The sequence below is a fragment of the Notothenia rossii genome (genome assembly GCF_949606895.1).
Source record: "Notothenia rossii genome assembly, chromosome: 5".
NCBI lineage: Eukaryota > Metazoa > Chordata > Actinopteri > Perciformes > Nototheniidae > Notothenia > Notothenia rossii.
Window position 1 is genome coordinate 41,159,651 of NC_136903.1, and position 15,000 is coordinate 41,174,650.

Consider the following 15,000-nt stretch of genomic DNA (forward strand, 5'->3'; position numbering starts at 1 on the left):
GTATAGCGCTTTTCAAGAAACTCAAAGACGCTTTGACAGAGAATAAAAAAACAAAAACAAAGAAATACAAAAAGAGATAAAAAAAAAAAAAAAATAGGGGGTCAGTGGTTGAATGCAGTGTTGAACAGGTGGGTTTTGAGTGATGTTTTGAATGTTGTGAGGGAGGAAGAATCTCTGATGGATTGGGGTAGTGAGTTCCAGAGGGTGGGTGCAGCAACGGAGAAGGCTCTGTTTAGAACTGAATAAAACAGTTTAGTGCCGGATGTACAAAGATATTAATAGGAGGATGTGCAAAACCGACAAACTAATTAGGCTTTATTTAAACATGAGATAATACTTTAGGTTAAGGTCTCCTTTTAAATACATGTAAGCAAAAAGCTTTGGGGGTATCTATATTAAGCCTGACAAAGTACTTAACGTTTAATATATTGCATGGTTTGTTTTGGGACTTGACAATCCAACCCAATCTCACAAAAAAACTTGTAAAAACTAAGTTGGACGTTATTTTCTTCTGTGCAATTCTCCATTTACTCAACAATAACACATAATTATCCTTGTGTTTATTTATTTGCTTGATTAATAAACACAAGTTGGAGTCCGTCAGGACCGAGGATCGGAGCAGCTCATTTGCTTTGGAGAATATTACACCCGGAAGTAAGTATTCTCTCTGCTTTGATTGACAAACCCCGATATAGTCCTCAAGCTCTGTGATTGGAGAGTGTGCTCCGAGGGTTACGCCGAGCGTCTAACAGCAATTGAAATGGGATGGAACCACGGCAGACTGTCCAAAACTGGATTTGAACGGGTCCACCCCGTCCCCCCCTCCCCCACCCCATCCCCAGAACTACACATGCTGGCTATTGTGTTTCGCATCACGTTCTCTATCTATGGCAGGTCTCTACTGGGAGTTGTAGTTTTAAAAGACGTTTTCGTATTTCCCATAATAAGAAGTTGCCAGTATTAAACTGTGTACATCCCTGGAGGTTTAGGGGATAGGAAACACTCACATTTAAAACATATAATTAATAAATGGGTGAAAATTGCTTGTGCCAATAATGGGCAGCATTAATATATAATAATAATGATAATAATAATAATGCATTTTATTTCTATAGCGCTTTTCACAACTCAAAGACGCTTTACAATATGAGGGAGGGTAGACAAACAAGGACAGGCAAACAAGTAAGTATAGTAAAATTAAAAATAAGGCAGTCAAGAGGAAGTTGATTGAGAGGTGGGGGGGCTTATGGGTAGACAGAGTTGAAAAGATGTGTTTTGAGGCGGGACTGAAAGACTATGAGGGACTCAGAGTCACGGAGATCTTGGGGGAGGGAATTCCAGAGCCTAGGAGCTGCCACTGAGAAGGCTCTGTCCCCAAAGCTGCAGAGTGTGGATGTGGGAATGGATAGGAATCCGGCTGCGGTGGATCTGAGGGACCGTGGGGGTTGATAAGGAGTGAGAAGGTTTGTGAGATAAGGGTGGGGGCAAATGGTGGAGTGCTTTGTAGGTGAGGACCAGAATTTTGTAGCCAGTGGAGGTCTTTGGGGACTGGGGTGGTTTGATGCCATGATTTGGTATGCGTGAGGAGACGTGCAGCTGCATTTTGAACCCGTTGGAGTCTGTTGAGGGATGTAGTGCTGATGCCGTAAAGAAGTGAGTTGCAGTAGTCAAGTCGGCTGCGGGGGCGGGTGAGAGAGGGTAGGATTTTTGCAATATTGCGGTAAGGTGGAAAAATGAGGTTTTTACTGTTTGGCGGATGTGAGGTTCGAGGGAGAGGGTGGGGTCAAAGATTACACCAAGGTTGCGTGCCTGATTGGAGGGGGAAACAATGGTGCCATCGATGGTGAGTGTTATGTTAGTGACCTTGCTGAGGGTGGATTTGGAGCCAATTAGGAGGAGTTCTGTTTTGTTGCTGTTCAGTTTGAGGAGGTTATGTTGCATCCAAGTTTTAATAGCTGTCAGACAGGAATCGATGTGGGTTATGGAGTGATTTGGTGCTGAGGTAGATCTGAGTGTCATCAGCATAGCAGTGGAAGTCCAGGTTGAAGTGGCGGAGTATCTGACCGAGGGGCAGGATGTAAATGATGAAGAGGAGAGGGCCAAGTACTGATCCTTGAGGAACGCCTTGGATGACTGAAGCTGTGGCAGAGGAATGGTTGGGGAGGGAGATCAAGTGGGATCGTTCAGTGAGGTAGGACTCTAGCCATCTGAGTGCAATACCTTCAATACCAATGTCCCTGAGTCGGGTGAGCAGGATGTTGTGGCTCACGGTATCGAAGGCTGCAACTCAGGTCGAGGAGGATGAGAATATTGAGGGAACCAGTGTCAGCAGAGGTGAGGAGGTCGGTAGATGAGGATGACTGTCAGTGAGGGAGGGGCTTTGAAGGGAATGAATTCAAAGGATGATACTGAGGGGAGGGTTAGTTCTGTGATCTGGATGTTCTGATTGTGGATTACAGCAAGGCCGCCACCACGGCGGGAGGGGCGGGGTTTAGTGATGTATTTAAAGCCAGGGGGGATGTTTGGTATATATAACCACATGCCAGCTAAGGTCAGAAGAGCTTTATTTAACAGCTGGTCTTATGTCTGTGACCCTTCCTGTTGTTAATTGATAAGCCTGAAACATGCACTTGTCAAGGTTCAGAGGCAAATTTTGCAAATATGGCAGTAGCCATCGATCATCTTAAGATAAGATATACTTTATTGATCCCAAGTTGGAAACATTTGCGTTACATCAGCATGTGTAACAGTTGTAAATATGCAGTGGTGTTTATTTGTAAATCATTTAGTATAATCACACAAATTCTGTGTTTTATATTTAATAATTCTGTGTTCTTTATTTATTGATTGTTCAATACCTGAGAAGGCCGGAGATTAAATATCTACATACATCTTATAAGAGTATAATACATATGTATAATATCAGTTAAAATAAGTGCTTCAATATAGTTAACATTGCTGGAGGTATGCACAAATATTGATAGATGTCTTGTAATGCACTATTGAGGAACCTGCGACCCAAGTTTTTCATTCATTGCATAACTACACCGTTTGTGAATATGATATGTCAATAAACCTTAGAAAATCTTGAAATCTTGAAAGGGATGTGCAAAATAGTCATTATATACAGTCTTTAATTAACTATTAGTAGAGAATAACGAGTAATGAATATACTTTTTAGGGATCCTATTAATATCTAATAATAAAAATAATGAAATAAAATAACATGCTTTAACCACTAGGTGTCCCTTTATATCAGCTGTGCACCTTTATGGTGTAAATACAGCCTATCTACCAATTGGATAAAATATAAAAGTCAGCCGAATTAGAGTTGATACTGCCAGGAGACGGACTGGTGAAAAGAAATGTAAGATGTTGTTTAATTGCTGATATATTTATGATCCACGTCACGTTTTCAGTGTTGGCGGCAGTTCCTCATGTTTGTCTAGAATTCTTCTCATCAGGGCTCTATAAATAGAGAACTACGGCAGATATGTAATATTTAATGCAGCCGAACCGTGTATTACAATGCCGTTATGTGATGACTTTCAAAGAGAAAAGCAAGCACACTCGGAATAAAGTATTATTTTATTTTAAAAAAATGTTTTCGGTCTGTTTCCGGTATTTGTTTATGACGATGTGATGTGAGATGTGAGACTGGAACTGCACAGGGGAAAATAACGTATCTATGCCACACTTTTAGATGCAGATTTTGTTAAACTAATATGTTTGCGCTGTGGACCAACACTATACATTGACGGGGAAGGGGGTAGCAATAAAGATAACACCATTAAACAGTTACACAACATAACAGAAATAATATCGATAGCAGCGTCTTGGTCGTCTTGGTAACAATGAAAACGTTGTATGGACACAATTTCCTGAAGTAATCTTCGTAATAACTAGCAAACTAAAGATCATGTACATCCACTGCACACATAATCTGAAATAACAACTCATATTTCTCGCATCAAATGACATCAAAACGCATTTTAATGGCCAAACTAACTTTAAAATAAGCATCTTCCACCGAGAATAAAACGAAGTTCGGCCATGTTTTTTTTTTCTGCAGGGAGAAATTTGAAGATCACGTGACATAGACGCCAGCCGTTGGAATGAATGGAATGCAGTTGGAGGTCAACCGGGCCCGGCGCCACGAGGGGGCAAAAGGGGGCATTGCCCCCTCAGTTGTATCCTTTGCCCCCTCACTTAGAGCATCATTCATCCATCAAAAAGTACAACACATGTCACAATTATTAATAACTTTAAATAATTATTTTCCCCCAACACACGTTACTATGTTTGGATAAGATATGTGGGCAGGCAGTCAAGCAACGTGTAAAAAAGCCTCAACCCCAAGTGAGCTTGTAGTCTTAATGTTAGCCTGTGTGCTTAGCTGTAAACACAGTCGGATGGGTGACCAAAAGTCCCCGTTTTCCGGGCAGAGTCCCCGTTTTCGGTGGCTGGTACCCGGTTGAAACTCCCGAAAAGGTTCCCGTTTTTGAACGTGTGTTAAAAAAAATAGAACAAGGTGAAATCTAATGTTACATGTCAGTAAAAACAGAGTAACAGTGTTGTGCCTGTTTGTAGCGTTAGCGTATTTCTTCTTCTACTACTTCTTCTTCTTCTTTTGTCTTTAATGGCGAATCGCTTCCACTTGGAGCATATATCGCCAACTACTGTTGATTTATTAAATGTTTATATTAAATCCTTGTCCTCAGACCAGTGTTTTTGAGGAACTTGAAGATCAGCTTGTTTACTTCATTTCTTGATTTACTTTCGTATATTGACTTTAAATCCATGTGGTCTGACATCAACACAAAATAAGACAAACAACTACAGATAGCACCACACATGATGGTTACTTGTTATTATGTAGGGCTGCCTGTATGGATCATACTGCCCCAAAGCGAGTCCTTTTACTAGAATAATAATGTGTTATGTATTATATAAACCATATTGGAACAATGAGCGAGTGGTACTAGTGACGGATTTTGGAACATTGATTTGATTTTTCTCATGGCAGTTAGACTCTAGAGCAGTGGTCACCAACCTTTTTAAGCCCAAGATCACCGACCTCGGCCTAGGTGAAAGGCGAGATCTACCTATTGCAGAATTGAGTGAAAAAGACGGCCCAGACAATGCTTCCAATTTGAGGCCTTTTATATAGGCTAATTGCATCTGAATTACTGTTACAATGAAGGCTCCATAATCAGCTCAAGGCATATAGGCAGGGGTAAAGTGCTATTTTTTATGAGTGGGGGGCAGACCTCACCTCCTCTAGGGGGGTACTCACCTCCTCTAGGTCCTCACCTCCTCTAGGGGGGTCCGGGTGGATGCTCCCCCGGGAAGATTTTTTTTTAAATATTGAAGTTGAAAGCATCAATCTGGTGCACTTTGAGAGCAACATGAAGAGATCTATGGATACATCTCACAACACCCAGATGAAACAGAACTGTAAACAGATTTTCTTTTTCTTTATGGATATTTTACAAATCACTCCCCTTTCAAACTATAATCTTGTTTTACTGCCATATAGTAGGCTATTTCATACCTGTTTTTCATTTATTCTCTTATTGTTTGTATAACTATAATGATCATATGAAGGTGTGCCGTGGAAATAATCTTTTGAATAATTTGTGACAAAACCGTTCTAAACACTCAGAGAGTCCTTTAGCTCACCTGAGCCCCTCAGTCTGACAGGGGAGGACTCTCCTCCAGCTTGTTGTGGAGACAGGTCCTTATGTCCGTTAGTGCAGCTAGCTAACCAGATGCTAACATCACGGTCCCCGCTAGCACCGGTCCCTCTCTCCCCTTCTCTCCCCCTCTCTCCCTAAATGCGCTATTGCCACACACACACAGAGCCGAGCTTGAATGACACAAGCACACGTGTATTTCCATGCAACTCTCTGATTGGTCTGGTGACTTGCCTCTGTTGCATTCACTGAACACGGGAAATTACAGTCCTGCCGTCCTCTCTTGTGTTATGACTCATGATGAGGTTCACGTAAAGCACGGTTAATGTATTATATTATTGAGGTGTCTCAAATATATGTCAATCAAGTGGCACCTTCTAACGGGGTGGTGGATGATAGGTTTACATCTAAAAACGTATTTTTCAAAAGTTATTATTTTAATTTAATTTTTCTTTCTTTTGTTACTTTTTTTTTTAACGGTCCGCGATCTACCCGCACCACACTCACGATCGACCGGTCGATCGCGATCGACTGGTTGGCGACCACTGCTCTAGAGACAAACCAGGGGACTTTATTTTTATTTTTAATCTGTGTCTGTCCATTTGGTGTAGTATTTGATCCAATATTACATTTGGTTTATATATCCTCCTGGGACCCGAGGAAAAAAAGTGTCTTCCAATTTCCTTTTTTTTGTGATTTCCTACCTATTTAGGGTTAAAAAAACATCTTGCAATTTAGACTTTTTTTATTTTATTTTATTTTAAAATGTTACAGTATGTCCACTGTAGAGGACGTCGAGACCATATTAGTTTGAAAAGACAGCCAAAATGAACAGATAGGCTATGTAACGTATTATGGTTATAGAGTGATATTAATACAATAATATATTCACCTTTATTTAAAACATGAATAAGTAATTGATCTGAACATTGCTGTTTATTTGGTCACTCAAAAACTAGTTTGGTTTTTGGTGAATCTTTCCAGATCTTCAAAGACTTTGTAGTCAATGTAGTGGGAAAAGTACCTCATTGCCTGCAGTCGGCACGGGCTGTAGGTCATCTTGATTAGTTGTATGGATGTGGTCTCCATTTGACCATGCTCATAAAAACAAAGCTGGCATTCCTGAGGCAATTCTCATTTTTCATGGCTCCACTTAAAATAAAAACAACAATAAGACATATGTGCTACTCTTGGCCCACAGAGGGCCATGTCCAGCTCGTCCCTATCTGTCTCTCTGTCTGTATCTGTGCGCTCAAGGAGCCTCCTGCATCTTCCCCCCCCCCCTTCTTCTTGACCCTCTTCTATCCCAGGTGTGAAATCATCATCTCTCTCATCATCTGAGAGCTCAAAATCTGAATCTCCCTGAACTATCTGGTACAGAAAATGTCTGCTTCAGTTCTGTCTCCTGCAACAATATTGAGTCATTAAGTCCATGAAGATGGCCCTGACGTCCACTAGAATGGACATTTATTTGAAAACTTGAATTATTTAATTGCTTTCAGAACAAATTATATAGTTCCTCACATGTTAATAAACAAGAACATATATGATTTTCATGGTAAAAATTACAATTATTCAACAATATTTGACTTCTCCTCCTGCTTCTATAACATTTTGTTTTTGGTATGCCAGCCATTTTGGATGAAAAGAAAGAGGAACTTCCCAGCATGCAATTTTAACCAATGACATATCACTGGAAAGACCAGGATGTCCTCTGTACAGTACATCAGGGATTGATAGAGTAGCTCAAAAGAGTCAAAGGAGATGCATGTTAACAAAATGTCCACTACAGTGGACATTTTCAATGGGCTGGGTCCCAGGAGGATATTAGTCACTTTCTTATGAGATGCCAGGTTTTAGGCCTTGATTTGAACATTCAATCCTGAAAATAAAAAATCAACCAGATTAATATTTCTTTAATCCTGACCTGACTAGAGTAGATAGTAAGTAAGTAAATCTGTATAGGATGACGAGTTAAGGGATAGAGGTGAAAAGGTTATGGTATAATTACAGAGCCTGTCCATTTATAAATTGAGGAAATCAATGTTAGTCTGTTAACCAAAGTGCAGGTATCTATCTATCAAATATCTACTCTCTATTATTAAAGATCAGAGGAAAAGAACAGAACGAGAGGGGTAAATCCAGAATAAAAATAAAGAAGCAAAGAGATTGTAGAGCATTGAGAAGGAAAAAAGCTTGGTGTGTCAATTCATTACATTGCCAGTATTTTCCGTTGTTGTAAAAAAAATCGCCCCCTCGGATTTTTTAACAGCCCCCTCAGTCATTTCATCCTGGAGCCGGGCCTGAGGTCAACCAATCACAGAGCTTGAGAACTAATCACGGGGCTTGTCAAACAGAGCACATGGTGTAGTCCTAAACGATAGTTGGGGATTCTGGGTAGTGTAGCTACTGCCACCCTTTACTCCGAAAAAATATTTGTTTCTCAGAATCTAAGGGGAAAAATACAAAAGCATTGCACACAATTTAAACCAATCAATGTTGTGTAATTAACAGGGATAATCTGGTGTTTTTTAGTCGATGAGTAGTGCAGATATCACTGTAAAATAAATCGACAGTAAGGGGAATACTTACTTCCGGCTGTACAATTCTCCGTTATCCAATGGGAATGGACGCTCACATTGCCTTTAAGTGCAGCCGACACAAAAACAAATGCCGTGCTTCCATGAGCGTCAAATCCCGCCGCAGATGGGAATACATTGCAATCAGTTGAAAGCTATTTGCGTCCCTTTATGAAGCTGAAGGAGCCTAGGAGCAGTGGTGTAGTCTACGTGATACGTTGGTATACGCCGTATACCCACTAGAAAATGCCAGTGATTTCCGTATGCCCTCTTAAAAATGAGCGATGATACGTAACAACATCATTTTGTGACTTCGCTTTCACGCTTTCGCCCCCTTCTGTGTTAATACTTTTGGACGTCTGGGGCTTCCGTCGCCTTTGGCCTGTTGCTAAGCAACAGCAACACACTTTGTTCGGCTCTGACAAACCCCACGTTTCTCTAACGTTATCAGAATTTGATCCTTCCATCATTCAAGTTCGCGGAGCGCTAAACAGGAAGCAAACATGAAACGAAAACAGACGAAAATATTTTAATGTTTTCCGAAGTTTTCCCCTATTACCACTACAGAAGAAGAGCCAGGTCAGGCGGCTGTCCTAAAGGTGACAGAGAACGAGCCCGGCGCTACCGCAAATTTACCCGGTAAGTGGAATTAGCATGGTTATCATTAACGTAACAGTAGCTGGAATGTAAGAACAGGCATCCTTGGTTAGAGTGGAGGGACAGAAAGTTAGGTAAATGTCAGCACACATGCAAAGGAAAGCTGGTCTAAACAACAGAAATTCATAAAGTCAATGACTATGCAAATGAGAGTTAATTCATGGTCATGTTAAAAGTGCATTTAAAACATTTGCACCATTATATTTAAGCAATAGCTCACGACAGGCCGTGGTATATGCTCATTATATCACAGCTAAGGGGCGTGGTTCGGGCCGACGCGAAGCGGAGGGTCGACAACCCCCTTAGCTGTGATATAATGAGCATATATCACGGCCTTAAGTGAGCTATTGCTTTTATAAAACGGTTACCAAGTGTGGCAATATGAAAGAAAAATACACACTCTAATTTAAATAATTTTTAATTGTAAATAATGATGTTCAAAATAAAATAGTCCCTCCTTTGCCTTCTGCAGAAAACATAGTGCAAGGTGGTTGCTATGCAACAACACTAACAGCAAGCGAACATATTAGACAGAGAGCGTTGATCCATTATTTGGCTGTTTATTTACATTAATGTGTATGTTGCTGTTTATTGTGCAGCCACTGAAAACCTGTCCAGCATCAGTAGCATGGCTTACGTGGTCACTTGTAGAGGTTGAGGTTGTTCGAGGCTGTTGCTTGGCGTGGCGAGAATATTGCTCCACTTTCTCCGGTCCCCGAGATTGGGCTTCCAGTAGCTCTGGAGAGAGCTTTCGCACCTGTGGCCACTAACGGTCATAATTTCTCTGCTTTGTTTCAAGACCCGCATCAGAAAGCTTTTGAATGGTGCTACTTTTCCAGTTGGTCTACCTGCTCTTCACGTAGCTCTGCATGTCGTAGTTTTGGTGCTTTTTTTTCTGGAGATAGGAACTGCTCAATCCACTCCTACATACTATAGTAAGACCCCCCCCGGAGGTCGAAGTTAATCTTAAATGTTTCCATTTTATGCTTTGTAAGTTTGTTTCGTAACGGAAGAAATTTAAATATATTTATAAAACTGACAAGTCAAATCAAGCAATCTGATTGGTCGATAGCGTTTTTGCGGACCTCTTTGATTACAGATTTGAAAACATCGTTGCTTGCTTTAAAAGTAGCACAATTCATTATGTTAAACCTTCAAAAGTATCTAGATATCCCTGCCCTAATGCCAAAGGAACTGCACACTGAATATGTTTTGCCGTTTGATGTCTATGTCTGGACCGCTGCGTCAAAAAGGAGGGCTTCTGCCCAGCTTCTGCCCCGTTACTTCTCCGCTGCTTTCTTGCTCCAGTATGAAAAGCAAACTGCAGACCAACGGTATACTGTTTTTCTCAGACGCGGAGGGATACTGACTTGTTGTGAAAAGTAACTTACAATTCTACCCGTGGTATACGCTCAGTATATCACGGCTAATAACCAATCAGATTGCTTGATTTGACTTGTCCGTTTTATAATACTATATGTTAGTTATCAGTAGTTGTCAAATAATTAGCTATTGAAAAAGTGGAAAATGTTTCTCCTTTTATCTGCTTTTCATGCATTTGTTAGCCATGATGTAAATATTGTAAGCAGTTTATTAAATACTTTTGAGTAAATCTTGGCTCTTTTCTGCAGATATTATTGGTAAAAACTTGTATTATGCTAATGAGTCATGGTTTTGTTTATTTCCAGGTTGTGCTCTTTGCAGCGCTACAAAATCAACAGGTGTCCTCACAGAACAACGAGTGTCTATGTCTGAGGAGTGGGTGCACTTTAAGATCCAGTCCTCAGATTCAAGCAGATCAACATCTCTGGCCTCTTTGAGAAACAAGATTAGACGACATGAGACGTCCAGAGCACACAAAATAGCCCAGGAGCTCACGGAGAAGGGTGGACAGGATTTAGTTGGAAATTTGGTGAGAGCTGTGTCAGAGACAGTGTTTGCAGTAGGCCATATTGAGATTTTGATAAAAATGTCGATTAATTGTTCAACCCTAGAAGATAAGTGGGCTTTTTCCATCATTGTTCATTCTTTTATTTTTTTATTGTTAATGTCTCTGGCAGTTAAAAGTCACATAAAAATGCTTATAATACATTGACATGTTGATAACACATAACCAGTCTCAAGACTAGTCTATGCATTAGTAAGTGTGATGGTGTTCATGAGGTGTTGCTTCGAGACAGGATGAATACAATTATTACAGTATACCCACTACAAAAAAGTAGACTACACCACTGCCTAGGAGCGTCACAACTGCACGCCTCGGGACCCTGACAAAGCGTCGCTCCTGGACGTTTATGGAGTGAGAGTGTGTTGTTCAGTGCAATTTGGCTCCAGGTGCTACTTATTCTGGCAACTCAGTGTCAACTAGAGAATTCAATTCCTGAAGAAATTGCTAGTGGGAATGCTTTATGCTGAAAAGCTGACGCTATGTTTGTTTGTTCCTCTCTATTGTTGTACTGCTGTTCCTATTTATTGTTGTACTGCTGTTGTCTGCTGTACTCTATTTAATTATGTTTTTATTTTCCAGTCTTGTTGTGGTCATTTAACATCTTGCCAAGGACAACAGTTGAAAATTAGTCTGCTGGCTAATACTGGCTCATTTACAGCAATGTGGATTAATGTGCACTGTCCTTTAAATAAATAAACAAACAAACTGCTATGCTGAAAGGTAATGTATAAGAAGAAAGTGAATAATTTAGATTGAAATGATACATGAACACTGGGGGCTTGAATGTGTGATGAGAGAAGAAAAGAAAGTAAAAAGGCTTGGAAAAGCAGCAGAATATTTGAACTGCAAACTTTTGTACTAACTTGATGGTGAATGATCTGTCGCCATGCCAACGGCATTTGATGACATCCCATAATACGCTTAGATGCGTTGATGGCTGCATCGTTACCAAACCTGTGAAGTTTTGGGCCATTTGGAGCATTTTCACTGAAGTTATGAGAAAACCGTGTTTCATGGCGAGCATTGGTATTTGAAGAAATCTCAAAACTGTCCCGTAGATCAGGGGTTCTCAACCTTTTTTCCCAAGAGCCCCCCCAAATGACTCCTGTTGGAAGTTGCGCCCCCCCCCCCCCCACACACACACACAAGGGGGTACATTAATGTTTATAAGTCTAAAAAATGCTACAAATACTGTCACAAACTGGATGAATGTGAAGTATTTTGTTAAAGAAGGATGAAAGCGTAATTAAGGAGCACTATTGGAGTGACTTTGATGGTTATTGGACTTGCGCCGTCCTTTAAGAAATTAAAGGACGGCACAAGTGGAAACAATTCACAAAGGTCGGATTTTGCCGATGTGTTTATGTGGATTCAAAAGTCGTAAATAATCTACAAAATGGAGGAGACCGATCTGATCGGAGCAACTGTGACAAATAATCCAACTGAAACCAGCATGGACAATGACTATGTTTTAAAAATGCGCTTATCCAGAAAAGCCTGGTTTGGACACTTTGCGGGCAGAAGAAACATTTCTATTAAAGAAAGAATTATACATGTCTGTCTTTTTATGCCTTTATTAGCTACTAACTTGAATTTTTATTAAAATTAATTAATAATTTTTTTGATTTTATTATAATTTAGCGACAATCATGTCTTGACTTATATGTAAAAAAAAAAAAAAAGTCTAAATATGATATTTGGCCTCAAATCATCTGAGGCCTGGCGCCCACTCTGCGCCCACCCTCAGGTTGGGAACCACTGCAGTAGATGTCTTCACGGCTGGACTGTTAGCACACATGGGAAGTTTGAGCACTTTTTGAACATATAGACAAATAGAGCCCCGTCACAGTCATTGAAAAGTAGAATCATTTAGATTTTAGAAAGATGTGAACATTGAAGTTTCTATTTTAGAAAAGCTGACACTGTAGTGCATCGCTGGTTTTAAAAGTGATTAATAAGAGTCATGTTTAAAGGTGCAATACTTAAAACGTTTATAAAGATCCTCTGAGTGTGTGTCATTAGTTAGCTGATCAAATGTTAGGGATAAATACCTTGACATATTGACTACAAGAGCTTGAATCAAACAAGCAACCTTGTGTTTGAAAGATTAACTCATACTCAACAGTCACACCTGGTATATAAGTGGTGTGGCTGAGTACTTTAAAGGGTTCATGAATAGAGAGGACTTGAATGTGAAATAAGAATAAGAAAATAAAAGTATAAATGCATGAAAAAGCAGCAGAATATTTGAACTGAAAACTTTAGAACTAAAAGCATACGTCACCAATAATGTCTAAAATATGTGGAACATGTTGAAGTCAGTATGAAGTCTCCATCAGACGGGAAAGAATAGGCTGAGACAGTCTGTTAAACTCCAGTGACCACATCATTAGTCTGCTGTTCTAATTATTTCAGTTGGAGTTATGACATCATCGTGTTCCATGACACAGGTGTTTATATTTGAGCCAACGACGTGTCCAGAGATCAAAGGTTTCCATGGTGATCAGTGAGAGGAGAGCATTTTCATTGTTCTGAATGAGAGATAAACCTGTTAAATGTGAACGTTTTGTTGAAGAACCGTAACAGATATCGGTGAAATTTCAAAGCGTGAAGCATGTCAAGGAACTTGAGCATCTGAAGTGTGCTTTTTGTGTGCTTTCGGGTTAATAATGTGGCCTTTTTGGCAGATTAACTAAAGGTGTGCGGCTGCTGCGGTGGGGAAAGGTGAGGCTGAACTTACAATGGGGTTTAATGGAGACATGTTGAAAGTTTTTGTCACTTCATGCCCACAAGAGGCATTTCGTTTAATTATTTTGCTTAATTTTCTTTTATCTTTCAAGCTACGAGATGTTTTCCTACGTTTTCCATGAGAAATTATGTCTCAGGGATGTAGGGTTTGGGAATTATGGCAAGTTTAAAAGAAAATATGAAGGCAACATTAAATCTGTCCTCCACTCTAGCTGTGACATCAAACACTCTAAAATCTGAAGAAGGCCTCTTTACCAAGGTCTGAACAATGTTTAATATCTCTAAAAGTAAGAATCAGATTTAAAAGTTGTGTTACACGGATAATGTCAGAAAGATGTGTGACATTTTAAAGTTGGAATGAGGTTTCTGAGTGAAAGTATGAAGGAGCAGTTAACAGTTGAAGAAGGAGCAATTAGCAGTTGAAGTTGCATGAAGATTGTTGAAGTCTGAAGAGTTTCTCCATTGACTTCCATGTTAAAAATGTGATGAATTATGGGATGTATCTCTGGAATTATGAAAGTTATGAATGATAAAAGTAATAGCCATCGATTCCCGACCAAGCTGAACGTTTTGATGTTTTAACTGAGTTTCTGTGATGTTCAATGTGGGAGAAGAAGAGGCGCAAAATAACCCGGCGGAATAATAAAGAATTTTGTGCGCAGGAGATCGGATAGTTGGAATGCTGTGTCAGCATTCCCACAAAATCAGCATGCGGCCGAAGTAAAGGGGTTAAAATCAGTCCAAACATTTCATAACAAAGGCATGCAGCAGGAAGTAAAACCACATTTCAGAATTAAAACACATCAATAAAAACTGTCATATATAAACAATTTAAAATACATCGCCATGTGACAAAAACCCAAACCAGCATGGGCCTCTTTAAGTGACTCAAACCCACATATTCTTAAACCAGAATGCATAGATGTTTGAAAAAAACAGCTGGTTTGATACATGTTCTTCTCTTAGCTTACTTTTTAATCTTCCACCCTCACTTGCCTCAATCATAAATACATTGTGATATTGTGCTTCCCCTAGATATGAGTGGCTTATTCCTGTTAGGTGGATGAAGAGCGGTGAAGTCCAGACAGATATCTGGTGGCTGAAGGAAAAACACGGTGTGTAATAATATGCTAAAAACACATAATGCTGATAACAGTCCTAATTCTGTAAATTATTGGACAGCGTACCTTATTAATGTTTTTAAATGACTATTGTATTAAAGCTATTACATGTTGACTTTTTCCCCTTTCTTCTCAGCGGTAAACTTTGAAATGACGAGAGATGGTTCGTGGCTCCTTGCCAACATCAATGTAACTGGATATTACCGGGTAAACTACGACCGTGGAAACTGGGAGAGCCTCCTGGCCCAGCT

At 39.9% G+C, this 15,000-nt stretch overlaps 1 protein-coding gene across 4 annotated transcripts in view; it reads left to right on the plus strand.

Annotated features, from left to right (window-relative positions):
• LOC307041411 (aminopeptidase N-like) overlaps positions 1-15,000 on the plus strand; it is a 388,536-nt gene that overhangs the window by 59,960 nt on the left and 313,576 nt on the right. For all 4 annotated transcript variants that reach the window (XR_013808750.1, XM_079684804.1, XM_079684805.1 and 1 more), the window contains 2 exons: positions 14,664-14,743; positions 14,886-15,000. The exon at positions 14,886-15,000 is cut by the window's right edge and continues 16 nt beyond it. Coding sequence is in view for 3 of the 4 variants with exons in the window: in XM_079684804.1 (XP_079540930.1) it covers positions 14,664-14,743; positions 14,886-15,000 (195 nt within the window). In the remaining variant the exon portion in view is untranslated. The remainder of the gene's footprint in view (positions 1-14,663; positions 14,744-14,885) is intronic.